Below are 16,815 nucleotides of genomic sequence, written 5' to 3'. Positions count from 1 at the left end.
GTCGGGACAGGGCATTTCAGGGGAATAGGGGTGTTGGCCAAGCGATGCGTTAGGAGCGTGGAGTTAGCTTCTCTCATGACCTCTTCTAACCTTCCCCCACCTTGTTTATTTTTCAATTGCCTGATCTCTGCCATCATCTCATCTCGCAGTTCCTCCATTGCGCGTTGGTGCTCTAAATTCTTCAGCTCATTTCCGTCTGACTCTCCATCGTCATAATCCGGGTCGGATACGCTATGTCTCCTTGTCGCGTCTTCATTAGTCGCTAGGACGACTCTACAGTCTTGGTTTGGCTCTGGTGCTTTGGAGCTTGCTTCATCAAGTTGTTGGCTGGTCTTTGTGCTTAGAGCAATCCGCTCCTTTAAATCTTGATTTTCTCTGGCCAACAGAGCTACAACTTCTGCGTAAACCTGTTGGTTCCTCCTCAGTTCCTCGAGCTCAGCCATTAGTTGGTGTGATTGGTTGGACCCCTGATTGGGAGTCCCCGCGCGTGCCGCTACAGCCGTGGCGCCGCCCTCCTCCATGGTCTGTACTAAAGGTGGCAGGGGTTCAGCTTCTGTTGCTGGTGTTTCCAAATTGGAGTGAGCGCCCCTCTGCGGTGCCAGAGCCGCCGGTATGGTTTGATTCTGGTTATTTGTTAGCGGCATTCCAAAGGTTAGCAGATGCGCGGGTTGGAATGTTCTGGATTCATCCACCCTTTCCCTTGGTTGGTTAAGTTGACTCATGGCGAAGGTATTGCTAGCCTCCGCAGCCTTCGGGACTACCGCAGCTTCCCCGTATTTTATCGTTGCTGCTCTGAGAGCCGCCACTGCAACAGAATTAGCGTTCATGGGTGAAGTGATTTCTGCGGTATCCTGCCTTCGATTGGTCATTTTAGTTTTATCTCCTTTCTGCTTGCTTCGGGTGATGATCGGGGTTGTCCGGGGTGTTTCTTTTGACAAAGCTTTGGATTTTCCTGCTTCCTGCGTCTTCTCCATCACGTGCCCTTTTGTTGATGACGAAATCTCGCGTAAACTTGCCTTCTTTACTCACAACACGTTCTCTCTGTATAAATTATTTCAAACAGAAACGGGAATATCCGAGTGAAGCGGGTTAGTTGGCGAAATACAATTTTTCAAGAGGGAATTAATACCCGCAAGCTATAAAATACGGGTTAAAGTTTTATTAAAGGCGATCCTTAGTATAAAAAAAACTACGAAAATTGTAAATCCGACGGATTAGGACAATAACCCTTGCTTGGAACAATAACTCTTATCGAAGGCAAAAGGTGGGTTTTTGAACATAATACAGTTGACGAATGATCTATACGGTCCGAGCTGATAAAATCGGAGCAATCATATGCCATATTAGAATGAAATCACAGGACAAGATAAATCTTTTACCGGGACGAAGTCCCTGTTTCTAGCGCCAAATTGTGGACACACGAACTACGTGGGGGTCCGAATGCACACAATCAATCATTAACGTCTAAAGAGATTACGATGATGATACCCTGATGTGGATTCATTGGCTCAAAACCTTCGGGTTTATCATGGCCTCCTCCAACTTCCCCGTGCGTGGCGATCATGCATGGGATACAAGTATTAAAGGAAAACAAAACATATAAGCAAATACGTGCGGAGCTAAATGAATGTAAAGTGCTGAAATGTAAATAAGACCAAGGTTTACGTGGTTCAGCACTAAGGCCTACATCCACGGGGTTTGTTGTTCTACTATATTATTCACGGTTACACGAATAGTTGAATGACTTTGGGTTTACATGTTTCTCTCCACTAAGGGATTAACTTACCCTTACTATTCTCTCTCTCTCTCTCTCTCCTTCTCTCCTGATGTTTTTTCGATCCCCTTTCCTCTTTGTGGAGATTGGGTATTTATAAGGTTGGAACGTGGGACCCATCTCTGAAGACCGTTGGAACCTTATCTTCTCGTGTCCTTGCATCCATCACGCGGAGGTCTGCGTTTCCCCCTCGATCCCGCGGAGGCATCTTCGCTCGTTCCACAGGTTGGTCGACACGTGCACTGCTCAGAGTGTTTAATGCGGGTAGTTGAGGGGTCTGCTCGTGTCAGACAAGTGTCTTCTGCCCCTGTCAGTCCGTGTCAGCTAACTTTCTCTCCACCGTTGATCTTAGCCCCTCTTCTGGGGATGAGATAAAGCAACTCCTAGGGGTTTATTTGGTGCTTCGTGACGCATCATGTTTTGATGTTTTGGCTTGCATGCTTTCCACGTACCTTTCTGTATACACGTGTCCGATAGTGAGATATATGTGTACACAAGATCGATGACATCGGCCCTTAATTTCATTTTCACACGATATTCCGTAGGTTCCTTAATCTTACGCTAGTGACTTTTAGTTGGCTGACAAACTTACCCAAAGATAGAAAACAACGTTAACGATGAAATCTAGTGCCACTTAATAGGTGGTTCCCACATTTCGTACCACATATGAATGACTATATAGAGAAGACGTGGAATCTTAAGTGACACTGAATATTCATTCTTAAAACTCACTAAATCTCTCAGGATTCCGTCAGAAACCTTTCTTTCTTTCTTTTCGAATTTCCACCCTCTTTATTTGCCCGAATGGCTACTACAGTTACCTGCAGGGCGATATTCTGTGAGTTGAAACCAGAGAAACTAGCGATTCAGAAGCTGAAATCGGCTAATTTATCGTCGAATGATGATGTGAAGGTTTTGCTACAGCCAAGAGTTTGTACTCTAAGGTCATATGGTTCAGAACGAGCTGGACTGGTCAGAACAGCAACACAACCGCGTAGAGTGGTCGTTGATAACGGTGATTACGCTGAAATTGATGAATACGATGGAGGGTCACCGTTTTTCCCAAGTTTATCGGAGTATATCGAGAGTTCGAGAAAGAGTCGGGATATTGAAATGATCTTTGGTCGTGTCTCGATGGTAATTTTTCATCTTCAACTGCTGTTTATCGTTCAACATTTAAAACACGTATATTACCGTTAATTGCCGAAATCCGGAAAAATCGGTATTTTATTCGTCTGACTCAAGGTCTGAAATATGCATGGCTCGGGTTTTGACTAGGATCTGGTCATGTTTTAGAATGTTTTCTTTTACTTTCACCTTTCAATTATCATCTGATACGACTTTTCAATCCTCTATAAATAAGATTTAATTTGCTTAGTTTTGATTTTGCTGTAGGTTGTTTTTGCTACAACATTGGCAGTGGAATCTATCACGGGGAACTCGCTATTCCAAAAGATGGACTTACAGGAGATCACAGAAACAGCCGGGGCTTGTTTGGCTGCCGTAGTATTTTCTGCTGCTTTTGCATATCTATCAAGTGCCCGAACCAAGGTGAATCGAGTTTTCAATGTCAAGTGTAACTCATTCATTGATCTTTTCATCGATAATCTAATCGAAGGACTGTTTTTCGAAAGTGAACTTAGCGATTGGGTGGACGATCTTTAGAAACATCCATCCATTACCGGATTAACTAGATAATATTAATTACTAAGGATTATATTTGTGATACAATGTAAAGATTAGTACTTCAAGAAAGAAATTAAGTAGTGTATAGATTAGCGAGTATATGTCATGTTTGGATACCATGGAAGAAGTGTGTCATGTTTCATACAGGGCAGTAACGGATGCCGCTGGTAGGTCTCCTTTTTGTAAGATGTTCTCAAGGATATGATAATGAAAGATTTGTGTAATTTCAAGAAAATCTAAACTGGACTGAGTTAGACCTGGTTGTGCAACAATCGATCAAGCATGCAATTTTCCATTACAATTTATATTACACGCAAAACCCCTTGAATTAAAAATACTAGTACCAGCTGTAAGAGTGTGTCAGGAAAACCTCTCTTCAATGAAACTGAAGACCCATAAGCTATCATAATCGGAAATCTACAAGTCCCAGCAGATGGATCTTCATCTGTAACTATTGCTGCCCCTGCAAAATCACAATCTGAATGCTTCTGATTTCCCACCTGATAATACATATTGAATGCATATGAAACGTTCCCGCGAACATCCAAGCGGTTACAAGTAGACCCATAACCAAGAGCTGTGCAATCAGAGTGTTCACAAGCGTAATCAACACTTTCGCGCAAATCAATAAAATCAGTAACTAAGAAGTCATCATTGAAAACACACCAAGCTTTCGCCAAGTATTTAACATTTTTCGCTCCGACCAATTCCTTTTTGTCTGAGTTCCTTCCTGATAAATCTAACTGGTATTTCGCCTTTCCGTCAAACTCAAACATCCCCCAGTGTCTCTCGAAAGTACCTGGTGCAATACTTTTTCGCACTTTCATCGATTAGACTAAAGAGATAAGCGTCGATCTTGCCTTTTCTGACTGGAGATCCTCTGCCGCTCAAAATATGTTTAAGCAATCCCTGGTTGAATCGCTTTGCATTAGCAACATTTGCATGCTTGTGACCATCAGTTGGCCATCCAACTTCACCTATTATTACAGGCATATCAGGATAACCAGCTTTTTTCAACGCCCATATAAGAGTATCAAGATTTGCATCGAACACATTTGTGTAGTTAACATGCCCGTCCCGCAGAGGCTCGCTTGTTGCATCAAAGAAGGCGTAGTCCATCGGAAAGTGCTCGTCGCTGTAGAGACTAAGGAACGGGTATATGTTAACAGTGAAAGGTGCTTCATTGTCATAGAGAAATTGGATAATTTGGGTTGTAAGGTTACATATATCTGGTCTAAAATCTCCGGCCGAAGGAACTGGAGCGGAGTTTGGTGAATTGTAGATATCAGCGTTGAAAGGAACCGTGGCTTTGATTCGAAAACCAAACCAGCATCATAGAGCGCTTGCTGGATATTCTGCAATGCTGGCATGGTTACATCCAAGAAGGTGTCGTTGTAGGTTGCAAGAAATGGCTCATTTCTTACTGCAACATACCTGCAACAAAAACAAGCAGTATCATGAAACTATCTTAAATTTCTCATTCAGATGTAAACAATAACACCCCCACAAAGGATTTAAAAAGAGAAATGTAAATATCCAAGCAGAGGAAAAGAGAGAGAGGTAGATTACTTGATATTGACACCACCTTCAAAGCTATAAATGGTGACATTCTTTTCAACCCAAGCAGCAGCGGCTTTAGAATTTCTACTAATAAGATCCAACATATGATTAGGAATTGCGACCATAACTTCTAAATCTTTACCAACTAAAGCTCTCATAATTTTTTCTTCAGCTTCAAATAGTTTAACTTTCTTGAAACCATTATCTATAAGCATTTCAACTACCGTTTCTGGTGGTAATTGATGAGTTGCCATTGTACCCCAGTTCACTCCAATACTTGTTACATTCATAACCATGGTACTCATAAACCATAAAAACAAAATCAGCAACACATTTTTATTCATCATATCTCTTCTTGAACTTCCCATTTTCCTGTTTTACTTCTTAGTTTTTTTTTCTTTGTTTTTGTGTTTCAAGTCTGATTTGAATGGATTTTTCATTGTTTCAACTTTTAAGTCTGTTCTAGCAGCTTATTCTTATTCTGGTCATACATTTTTTGCTTGGAAATCTTGTCAGTCTTTCTGACCTTGTAACAGATGTTCAGGACCAGGTACTCTCAGTCAGGCCAGTGTCTAATTCGGTAACTTTGGTAGGATAGATGTACTACTTTTACTAGTAACATGTTATAGGGGTGGCATGGTTTATTAGAGGGGCGGCAGTGTGATAGTAATGTCCCTCTAGTTGGTTAGGGGATGTCCTATAAAGGGTGTAAATTAACTAGATTACCCTCCCCATTTTTTTAACCTAAATCAAAGCTAAATTGAAAATTTGTTTTCTTTCTTCTTCTCTTCTCCTCCTCCCATCAACCGTAACCTCCATTAAAACTCAAAACTTCATCATCTTCGATTAATCGACGATTCGAAAATTAATCAAGTGTAGTGTAACGACTTATATGAGGTATGTTTTGAAAACCCAGTTACGATTTGGTTTATTTTGTTCGATTTAAGTTTAATTTCTATCAAAAATTAGGGTTTTAGACGAAAATTGAAATTGAAATTTCTGGGTTTATGTGAGTTACGGTTGATTTTAACTCAATTACGAATCGTAACTGGATATTTTGATGTTGTTATGGTTGGTAATAGTTCAATTACCAACCGTATGTTCTTATATCTGAGAATTTTCTTTAGTTACGGTTGATAACCATTTTAGTTTACGAACCGTAACTCAGTTACGGTTAGTATCGAGCATTTGGTTACCAACCGTAACTGAGTTACGGTTGGTATCGTGCATTTGGTTACCAACCGTAACTGAGTTACGGTTGGTATCGAGCATTTAGTTACCAACCGTAATTGGTTTTACGATTGAGTTTTCTTCAAATTTAACCAGTTACGGTTGGTAGTTCATCTTTTACGAACCGTAACTTCGATTTACGGTTGGTTATGAGCAAAATTCCAACCGTAATTAGCTCTGAAAATGTAAAAAAAATGAATTTTTTACGTATTTTAGATAACTTTGAGCAACAAAAAGCTAGTTGGGACTAATTTAGAAGTATACCCGATCATTTTCAGGTCCTGGTTCTTCATTTTGTTGGTTAATTTCTTCAATTGATTGAGATTGACCTTCTCCTCTAAACTTTTTTTTTTTTTAACTCTAAAAATCTGATTTTGGTTTTGATTTTGAGTTAATATAAGTGAAATTAATCATTAATACTAAACTTGATTATCATCGTTAAATTAGGTTATCAATTATGAGGATTAATTTGTCATTTCCAGTATTTTTTTTATAAGGGACACCTTGAATGATCATGTAATGACCTTTTTTGTCCTATTAGAATGCCGCCCCTCTAATAAACCATGCCGCCCCTATAACAGGTTACTTTTACTAACAGTCAAGCTCCTGAGCTTCAACTTGGAACAATTTTTTCTTACTCTAGTCTAGACTTTTTGTTGGTAAGACCTTTCTTTAGATTGCACCATTTCATATGTTTTGGAAAATTTAGAAAAAGGCTAAAAAATTGATTAATTTAAAACAAAACAGTTTACGTTTTTCTTAGCAATGGTTTAATGATGAAAGAACTTGTCCAAAAGAATCATTCTTTCATTAAGAAAAAATTGGACTATAAAGTAGCTTTTCAAAAAACTTCGTTCAAATATGATTGTTAAACAGAAAGTGTTACAGTCAGGCCAAACCCTGACACAGATTCTAACCCCATCACATGACTATGTCTAGATTGTGCAGTTTACATATTACTACTTTTTGTGTTGACCACATGACCATGAGTATAAAAAAGCTGAAAGGGGAAAGTCATTAAACAATATCTTAAAGCTCATACTAACACTTGACAAAACTCTGTTCACTTGTATACTCGGCTCAGCAATTTTAGTTTGATTTCCTCCATCTCTCTACATTGCTATGATATGGGTGTAATCACACCCCCTACCTGAATGCTGATACAAATGTATGACTCATGCAAAGGTTACTTCTGTGTGTCGACTCAACTACACAGATGCATCCGCACCGCCAGGCTTGAGTTCATCAACAAAACATGTTTCTTCTGGCAGACGAAAACTTAAGCAGAACATAGCCTGCAACGAATAACAAATCTTAATTACTTCAAAAATTTATAGTTAAGACATAGACAGTAGTTTAATTTGTTCTCCTCAACCCCTTGAGCTTAGAATCAAGAAACATTCAAAACACTAGATGACTATTTGTCAAAATAAATACTACCTCCGTCCCAAATTAATTGACTTAGTAATACAATTTAGAAATGATTTATCTCTAAAACTATACCATGGATATTCGTAAATTTTATATCATTGAAAAGCATTTTAAAACACCTAAGTAACAAATATAAACATGACTATCAAATGATATAAAGTCAACTATTAATGGGACAAAATTTAAAAATGACTAGGTCATCTTTTTGGGACGGAGGGAGTATATGGCTAAAAATAAACATTGCATTTAATTCACTAGTCGCACTGGCACTCCTACATTTTTCTTTCACACCTAGGTTTTACGAAAAGGTATCCTAGGCTATTATACCCTAGGTAACTCTAACAAAACCAGAATTCAATGTGTAACACCTAGGTTTTAAGAAAAGGTTATCCTAGGTCATTACACCCGAGGTAACTCTAACAAACCCAGAATTCAATGTGTAACATTTGTTGAATGCCTCGCTATAAGTAATTTTTAAGATGTGAACCTTATCTACAACAAATAGAAAGAAGAACAGGGTGAAAAAAACACATTTAATCAGGTATGGGTGTTTTAGCAATTACGGGTATCAATTAACAACATTTAGATGGTCAATGCTGAATAGGTGATAAGTCAACAAAATAAAACAAAAAAATACAGGTTAAAGCACCCACTGACAAGTTTGTACCTTATTAGGAGCAACATCCCTAACTCTATGAAATGTATAGTTTTGTATCTTAGCACCCAAATAAGACTCTGCTTCCTGAAAGAAAGATGAAATAAATAGGTTAAGAGTACATTAAAGTTAAACTACAGCAATTCTATCAGTGAAGCTGGAAATCTTTCTTCTTGTTCCAATATTCACACCATAGATTGTATGCTCAAACGATCTTATCACAAGAGGTAACTCACAGAAATTATTGATTCTTGTGTTTCAATTGAGCGTATGAAGCAATAACAGTGAATCAAAGGAAATGGTCCCTTCCAATATTTCTTCCGGATAAGACCCTTAAAAGCATCTGCCAGAATATTAAATAAGACGTCGTAAGGTAAGTATCAAAGGTTCAAAAAGGAACTTCAAATAAATCAGTTATGAAGTATCAAATTTGACTACAAAAAAGTGAACCATTACTCCGCTAGGTATCATCACTAATAATGTTTCATAGACCACATACTTTGTCCACGAAAGTGGCAAACTAAAACTACCGAAAACCATAAGCTAGAACATCGGCTTACCCAGAAATTGTAATGCAGAAGCAGGGAGATTCATAATCACGTGGTCAACATGCTCCCATGTCTTTGTATTACACAATATAGAACTTCTCAATCTCTTGTTTTTACCATGCTTTCTCCCACTGGGTGCACTAGCTTCACTATTGTCCACACTTTCGGAGGGTCTTTTCGCAGCAGCAACAGCCTCTACATTCGTGCAAGAGCCTTCAATGCTTTCATGATTCTGGAAGTTGTTATCTATGTTTCCTGTCATGTGCATCAGAGCATATGAATGTTAAACACAGTTCTTGTTATAAAAAGCAATAGTGTAATTCAACATACTACCTTGAGGCACTCCATATTCAGAAGCTGCCTTCCCATTAGAGGTTACATTGTCTGCATCACCAGTTTCAAGCACAGAAACCTCGACTTCTGATTTTATCTCAGTAGCTGGAGCTGCCATTATATCAGAAAGAAACGCTCTTGCGTCCATATTGTATGCACGTAGATAATCATCAACCTTGTTGACCTCTGCATTAATCTTCAAATAGCGAACACTATCCGGGTTTAAGTCGTTTGCAAATACTGCGCATCCTTTTTGTGCAGACGGAATGGCAAAAGGGCCAATACCAGCAAACATGTCACAAATGACTTCTCCTGCCTTGAACTGAGAAACCAGTCGAATGTGCTCATGTTCCAGCCTAGAATTCCAATAAACCAGCCCGTAATCAAGCTTGAACGTTGCTCCATACTGCTTGACTTCTGTATCCATATCGGCTATGCCAGCTAATACTTCAAACTTTGGAACACGGAACTCGTTTGAAATGCTACCTACTTTATTAACAACAGTTCTGATTTTTGGCTGATTTTTCTGATGAAATACGTAAGATTCAGAAAACATGTAGATGAACTCCCATAACAAGGTTAGTCAAAAGGATAAACAGTTAATAGAATAGTTAAAAAGGGTAAGTTAAATTCAGAAAAGACAAACATCCTTTCTCCCCAGGGAGATGCCATAAGTTGTATTATTGCTAACATGATAACAGCTATCGAGGTTTAGGGCTGCCACGATCTAATAAAAGTTGGATTTGAACAGGTAGCCTTCCGACTATGACTAGGTCAGACGAAACGAGGGACAAAACAACAAGTTCAAGCAGAATTCCTATGTGACCAAGCCAGAAAAGCCAGTGGGTCGTTCCACCACCAGCATAATGGCAGCTATATGAGTGGTATGATATGAAGGAGGTAATTGCAGAATATATCACTATGTAACAAAAAATCAAAATAGAAATGAATGTCAATGGGAAAACAAATTCTAAGGGTTCAACGTTTGTGACTGCATGATTCATACTAACAATAAGTTAAAAAGTAATAAGATATACAAGCGAGAGATTCCTTTTTCATAGTAAGATACATGAAAGCTAGCAGGTTCAAACTTACATCATAGATAACTTTAGCAATAACATCCTTGTAAGGAAGCAAATCACCAGGTATATTCAGATGAGCAACATGACCTGAATGAACAAGAAAATTTGTTAGATTAGTTTATTGACTAAGACTGCCCTAAAGTATCAGACACGTAAAGAACACAGCGCACATGAAGGGGGAGGCATAATAAAGGCTCAGAAAAGCATTAGATAAATAATAGAACGCGTGAGAGTACTTAACTATTGTCTCAAAAGATGAAGGTACCTCCGCTCCGGGAGGAAGTATCTGCTTCAAAATATGATCTAGCAACACAAAACAATTTGGCTTTTCAAAAACATTAAACGAATAGGGTAAACGAATCAGTAAACTACTAAAATTATTGTCAGTTACAACTAATGTTAAGATCATAAGAGTTCCAACCTTCTTTTCCAAAATGAATATATGGTAGGAAGGCATTATAGAGAGAAAGAATCATGCATTATTTTGAAAGAGAACTCAAACTGACCTGCACCCCAATAGGAATACCCAAGTGTTGCTGAGTAGGGTACTACTTCAATGTTACATAAGCTTTTCAATGCATTGAGAGCCTTTTCGGGAATGCCAGATAAGTCTGTTTCGAATCAAGAAACATTCCTATTAAGATCAACAGACTTATATATAACACAGAAATTTCACAAACAGAAATCAAATGCATTTAAAAATTTCTTACCAGGATTCTCAATCTGTTCAGACAATATCAAAAGTCTGCTCTTTTCGCAAGATGGGTCTTCTACTACTGGCTTAATACGCGGCTTATCTAGCATATATCTTCCAAACAAAATCCAAAACAACGACAATCATCAACTAAATGTAAATCTTTACTTGAAAATCAATGCAGCTGAAGGTTTTTGGGGAAAAAACGAAATCAATTGAATTTTTTTTTTTTGAAGTATTACCCATTTAGCAAGCGAGTAGCGGTCTTGCAGTGCTCGCGAGGAATTCGAAGTGCCAATAGTTGAAGTTGTACATTAAACTTACTTTCATCCAACACCATTGCAAGAAAAATCACAGTAATAGTTTAATACCTGCAATAGCAGCAACCCATTCACTTATACACAGACAAGATTAATAACCCTAGATTAAAAACACAGAAAATATTAAATTGCTTATCCAGTAAACCTAATATTTTATCAAAACAAATTCCAGTAAACCTAATATTAAGATTGAACCAAAAATTAGAGTTAACGATTGTAAGAAGAAGCAGATTGTAGAAAAATACCTCTTTACTTATGTAGATGTAAACTTAGTGAATCCGGTATCAAGCTTAGAGAGTAGTAGAGAAGGAGCGGAAAGGCTACTGCTGCTTCACAGCGGGAAGTTAAGCAAAGGCAAAACTGGGTTTAATAGCACCCACGTTAATGATTAGCAGCACCCACGTTAATGATTAGCAGCACCCACGTTACGGCATCCAGGCAGGGGCTGCCAGGAGCATTAACTCCTTGTAGTTGAGAAGAAGTAGACTGTATCTTCTTTCTCCAGAGAAAAACAAGAGAAGCAAAAGAAAAAGAAAAATGGTTTCTCTGCGTTTCCCTTTCTCGTTTTCTCAGCCCCCAAAAAACAACCCTAAAAAGCCCCTTGAGTCTTTCTCTCGAGCAGCCATGGCTGCTGGTTCAATTGCAGCAGTGACATTAGGTTTTGGAATTGGAATGGGTGCAGCCATTTCACTTAATAAGAAAAAAAAAACATTTGATGATTTCATCTCTCACTTGTCTTCTTCTAATCCTTCTCCATTGTGGGGTTCTCTTTCATTAACTTCTGCTGAGACTGTAACTGATTCCAAAACTGGGTTTCCATTTCCCGCCATTTTGAATGATAATAGACGACTCCTTGGAATTGGGTTACGAAGAAAAGTTCTCTTTGGGTTGAAGAATATTGATGTCTACGCTTTTGGTAAATCACCCACTCTCTAAATGTAGGAAATTTTCACTGTCTATGTCGTGAATTTCTGTACACAATATAGAAATGAATTTTTAAGTTGTTTAAAACTAGTATATCTGCTGAATCCTTTGTATTGAAATCAAGTGTCTGATTACCTTCATAGGTGTTTATGCCGATGATGGTGAGATAAAGAAATTGTTAACTGACAAGTATAGCGAGTTTTCGGCTTCTGAACTCAAAGAAAGTAAACTTAATGAGGATATCATGGAAAAGGATATATGTATGACTGTTAGGCTTCAGATAGCTTATGGAAGATTAAGTATTCGTTCTGTACGGAATGCTTTTGAAGACTCTGTTGGAAACAGACTCAAGAAATTTGGTGGTGCAGATAATGCAGAATTGCTTCAGAGGTAATTATCTCAATTTCAACGAGTTTATGCTCTTTCACTAAGTGTTCGTGTGGTTTTAACTTGGCTTTAATGTTATTGTCTTTCTATTGCAGCTTCACATCCCAGTTTAAAGATGAGTATAAGCTACCGCGAGGATCAGTAATTGAACTTTCAAGAGAACCAGGCCATGTACTCCGTACAACAAGTAATATGATTTCCTTCTCAATCCTATGAACTATTTCAAGCACCACTTAACTTGTACAGTATTGTCTCTTTCTTTACTTGTTTGATGTGCTGTTTACTTCAGCATGGTGCCTTGCATTCATAATATTTTACTTGTTGTTTTATTTGCTCAAAATTTTGAAATGCATGATCACTCTGAAAATTAAACTAGATGAAGAAATATCTATAACACGGCATCTCGTTTTACCATTGAAACCTGCCGAGTATATCATCTTTGTGCTTGGTCATGTAATTGATATCGCTGAAGATAAACTTAAGAACACACAGATCCACTTTACATAGCAGCCTCTTCCCTTTGCCTCTGATGCCCAAATATCTCTCTTTAACAGCCAAATTTACTCAAAGAATCATTGTACTCTTTATAAAAAAACAAGTATCAAAGTTATGTTTTGGCAGTTTTGTCAGGGTTGCACTAATTTGAACCGCTCGGTTTAAAACTATCTATCAATGGACTTATTTGGTTCTCTTCACTTATTTGTAGCAATATCAATTGCCTTCTCTAAAACTTGTTTTCTAAACTTTTGTTTTCTATAGTTGATGGGAAAGAGGTTGGGAGCATCCAGAGCAAGCTCTTGTGTCGATCGATTTTTGATCTGTATATTGGTGAAGACCCATTTGATACACAAGCCAAAGAAGATATTAAGCAAAACCTGGCAGCTCTTCTTAAAGAGTAATGTTGTAGTCGGCGGTGGATAAGTGAGAGTCGTATGTTTTACTTGTCATGACAATACATTCTCCTCCTAGTTGTATTTCCTTTACATGTTGAGGTTTCCAATAAAAAGTGTAATGTCAGGAAGCCCCATGCTGTGGAGATGATCAATTCATCAGTGCGCAGGTCACTCCTTCATGTTTTCCCTTTAACTGATGGAAAGTTTCTGAGCATTTAAATTTAGTTTTTCTTTCATACAGCTTTTTTTAAGGTTTTCTATTCTGCTACAAATTTGAGATCTCCTTTTCATTAATATCAAGCTCTGAATAAGAAATTTGTCAGGAATCCTCTCTTTTCTAGCTCTAAATTCATTATGATCAGCTCCAGAAAACAGGTATGTTGTATCAACATTATGGTCAGCTCTAGAAGACAGGTATATTTTTAGCAAGACTAGTTAATATACAATGACGACTCACAAAATTGCGAACGAGAACTAGTTAATCGAGCAACACTTGTATGAGGTGATTATATTTTAGAATCCGTACACATGGTTATCTTTATGTTGGCATGCCAAGAAACAATACAAGGATATAAACACGGAATACACTTTAAAATAACTGTTACACCCATATTAACAAAGTATAAAACCCTTTTTAGTTTGATACACTGTTGGATTTCCCCGGTCTGTAAGTCCGCCAACTCTGAGAAATTCAGAATCTACTTCGCCATATCTTATTGTGGTTCATATAGTTCTAATTTCGATTTCAACCAGCTTAGCTCCATACTGCTTAAGTTCCTTCAGTGGTGTTGTGTCTGATGTTCATTCAGGACTGTCTCTCTATCCTAGATAAACCTCATCTGAAGAATGCCTAGACAAGATCTCTGTCAAAGGATATGCCAAGTAACTTTGAAGCTGACTTGTGATTGTTTTCAGAAATTCAAAATCAGGGTTCTTCTCAAGCTCATCATCCTCAGGAGTGGCTCTGGCATGAAGCGGCTTATGGTTGGCGGTTTGGGAGGTAACATGCATAGGGATACCGACCAAAAGTAACAGCTGCATGATGATGGTGCATGATTGTTAGGTCTGAGAATGTTTGCATTTTGGACCACCGTGGTTCCTTTTTCTTTGTCCCCATGACTGACATCGCGAATCTCCGACCACCTTGACTGAAGCTCTAAATCAACTTGGATCATGCCATCCTTGGGATAGTAGTAAGCGCAAGAATCATGGAACCATAGTCTTCAATTGCTAAGGGAAGTCCGTGAGGTGAGTACTTGTCCAGAACTGTGATCCCCTTGAATCAAGAAGTTGAAAGATTATTACGGAGCTAAGAGTTTAAATTTGGGAAACTTTTGTTAGGAAAGATTATTATGGTGCTAAGAAGTTGTCAAAAAACCCAATTTTTATAAACTGCAGCTGACATGCCATCGGATTTTGCAGGAAAGACTGTATTCTGCAGAACACCAGTAGCATTGATGAGGATATGTCAATCCAGGGCATATATATTCATCGTATTACGGAAATGAGGGTGTAAGAGTTTATGGATTTTATGAAGCACGCTCAGTTGCCTGTTTGCTGCAATAACACATGGCTCGACCATTGCATTGTGTTTAACCTGCAATACGAACGAATCAGAATCATCCTGGAAAAAATAAATACTTTGTCCTACATGCTTCAAATATCACCACGGGATCTTACAAGTGGCTGATGAGTTGATGAACACCCGAGTCATACATCATTGCAAAAGCTTTCCCAGTTGCCAGTTGCTAAATTGAACCCTTGACATCTCCTTCAAGTTTGAGCAAGTTTTTGTTGTCTGTACGAAGAAGGTCTGTAAGCAAGAAAATCTGAGTTCGTCCGGAGTGCTGTTGGAGTGTGTTGTTGGGTAGTTGGAGCCCTTACTCGCAGAGGTTTCATGTCTTGAAATGTATTGAGTTCGTCCGGAGTGCTGTCACACACTTTAATCTGGGGTACCAAAACCTCAAGTAATGATTTCAGATCGTAAGCAAGAAAATCTGACATCTTCAAGTGACCACACTGTTCGTCTGTTGGAACATAAATGCCTAGGCTGAGAAATGGTAATCTGCTCCCTGAGCTAGGAATCCCTAGGATCTGTCCAAGATGTTTGAAACTGAATTGGTTTGGATACTTTGTTATGTTTTCACCTTTTTCTTTCTTGCGTTAACACATTAAGAAAAGAATGTGAAAATGATGAATCTGTTTCTGTAGGTGCTCGACCCATTTTTCCTCTTGGAGGGTAAGGGTATTCAGTAGATCCTCCCAGAACAGGACATGCGCATTTTGAACCCTTGCCTAAAATTCTTGTAGAATGCATAGTCATGTACTCTCCCATTCCTTGAACTCCCATATCCATCTCCTTCTAAGATTTAATTTAGAACCCTATTATTGGGGCTTAATACATATGGGTTTTTGGGGCTTTTTGGAGTCATGAAATAACAACCATTAGGATCCCTTATCTATATTTTTCTCTAGTGTCTAATCTACCCTTCATTTGATTAGTGCTAATTAAATTGATTAAGCTAACTAATCAGTCTTAGTGAATCGATTAGACTAATCAACACATTAATCATTTGAAAATCAAAACTTGATTTTATTGAGTTTTGAATAAGGAAAAATGGTGATTTTGGTGAAATTTTGAAGACAAATGACGAAATCCATCATCATAAAACTCAAGATAACCTTATAATCAACTCCCAACATCAATTTTATCGATTCAAATCCGTCGAAAATTTGAAAAAAATTCTGGAATTTCTGCTGTTACGGCTGGGAAAAACTTGTCGACCCGGCCGAAACCCAGCATAACTGTTGGGATATTAGGATTTCCCAGCCGCAATAATGTAAAACGGCTGGGATATTAGGAACTCCCAGCCGTGATTTGAAATAACGGACGGGAATTTACGAACTTCTGGCCGTTATTCTTCCCTAAATTACATGAGTCTGTAAAACGGCTGGGTTTACAAACTTTCCGGCCGTAATTAGATTTGAAAGTTGAGAATTTTTTTGATTCAACATGAATACTTAATACGATTGAAAATTACTGATACTTTCATTAACTAGATCACAATAAAACTCATTACATGCTTAATATATCTCCATTACAAAGTTGGTTTTAATAACATCCCTTCCGATGTATCAAGAAATCTTTGATGATGGTCATTTGAGCTTCGAAGTTGAAATTACATCCTTTCAATTTTCTCCATTCCTTGTTAGCTTGAGCTACGACTTCTTCATCAGTCTCACCTCTAAGTCTAAGTTGTTTGCACATACGAAGTAAAGCCATATATTCTTCCACTTT

General features: G+C 38.1%; 3 protein-coding genes and 1 pseudogene across 3 annotated transcripts; 2 read left to right on the top strand and 2 right to left on the bottom strand.

The window, feature by feature from the left end:
- Positions 1–2,484: 2,484 nt before the first annotated feature.
- LOC113347454 (stress enhanced protein 2, chloroplastic-like) lies at positions 2,485–3,701 on the top strand. Its single transcript, XM_026591113.1, has 2 exons — positions 2,485–2,911; positions 3,170–3,701. The coding sequence occupies exons 1-2, from the start codon at positions 2,579–2,581 to the stop codon at positions 3,437–3,439; spliced, it is 603 nt and encodes a 200-aa protein (XP_026446898.1). The 5' UTR covers positions 2,485–2,578; the 3' UTR covers positions 3,440–3,701.
- Positions 3,702–3,762: 61 nt separating this feature from the next.
- On the bottom strand, positions 3,763–5,388 carry LOC113350876 (annotated as a pseudogene).
- A 1,683-nt stretch (positions 5,389–7,071) lies between these two features.
- LOC113347453 (tRNA (guanine(37)-N1)-methyltransferase 2-like) lies at positions 7,072–11,644 on the bottom strand. Its single transcript, XM_026591112.1, has 11 exons — positions 11,559–11,644; positions 11,236–11,364; positions 11,010–11,107; positions 10,806–10,910; positions 10,540–10,602; positions 10,313–10,386; positions 9,218–9,743; positions 8,897–9,139; positions 8,573–8,679; positions 8,349–8,423; positions 7,072–7,545 (listed from the first exon to the last, which is right to left on the bottom strand). The coding sequence occupies exons 2-11, from the start codon at positions 11,331–11,333 to the stop codon at positions 7,459–7,461; spliced, it is 1,476 nt and encodes a 491-aa protein (XP_026446897.1). The 5' UTR covers positions 11,334–11,364; positions 11,559–11,644; the 3' UTR covers positions 7,072–7,458.
- Positions 11,645–11,826: 182 nt separating this feature from the next.
- Positions 11,827–13,787, top strand: LOC113347452 (fatty-acid-binding protein 1-like). The gene is made up of 4 exons (XM_026591111.1): positions 11,827–12,229; positions 12,381–12,627; positions 12,720–12,811; positions 13,384–13,787. Exons 1-4 carry the CDS (start codon positions 11,851–11,853, stop codon positions 13,521–13,523), a joined length of 858 nt encoding a protein of 285 aa, XP_026446896.1. The 5' UTR covers positions 11,827–11,850; the 3' UTR covers positions 13,524–13,787.
- Positions 13,788–16,815: the final 3,028 nt, after the last annotated feature.

Source organism: Papaver somniferum, chromosome 2 (genome assembly GCF_003573695.1).
Source record: "Papaver somniferum cultivar HN1 chromosome 2, ASM357369v1, whole genome shotgun sequence".
Lineage (NCBI taxonomy): Eukaryota > Viridiplantae > Streptophyta > Magnoliopsida > Ranunculales > Papaveraceae > Papaver > Papaver somniferum.
Note: the sequence above shows the minus strand (reverse complement) of the source record. Positions and strands in the feature narration are given on the sequence as shown.

Excerpts from the sequence above, each read along its gene's own strand:
- LOC113347454 (XM_026591113.1), top strand. The coding sequence starts at position 2,579 with ATGGCTACTACAGTTACCTGCAGGGCGATATTCTGTGAGTTGAAACCA. Across the intron at positions 2,912-3,169 it reads TCTTTGGTCGTGTCTCGATG|GTTGTTTTTGCTACAACATT; the intron begins GTAATTTTTCAT and ends ATTTTGCTGTAG.
- LOC113347452 (XM_026591111.1), top strand. The coding sequence starts at position 11,851 with ATGGTTTCTCTGCGTTTCCCTTTCTCGTTTTCTCAGCCCCCAAAAAAC. Across the intron at positions 12,230-12,380 it reads TATTGATGTCTACGCTTTTG|GTGTTTATGCCGATGATGGT; the intron begins GTAAATCACCCA and ends TTACCTTCATAG. Across the intron at positions 12,628-12,719 it reads AATGCAGAATTGCTTCAGAG|CTTCACATCCCAGTTTAAAG; the intron begins GTAATTATCTCA and ends TTTCTATTGCAG.
- LOC113347453 (XM_026591112.1), bottom strand. The coding sequence starts at position 11,333 with ATGGTGTTGGATGAAAGTAAGTTTAATGTACAACTTCAACTATTGGCA. Across the intron at positions 9,744-10,312 it reads TTGCTAAAGTTATCTATGAT|AAAAATCAGCCAAAAATCAG; the intron begins GTAAGTTTGAAC and ends GTATTTCATCAG. Across the intron at positions 8,680-8,896 it reads TTCTGCATTACAATTTCTGG|ATGCTTTTAAGGGTCTTATC; the intron begins GTAAGCCGATGT and ends ATATTCTGGCAG.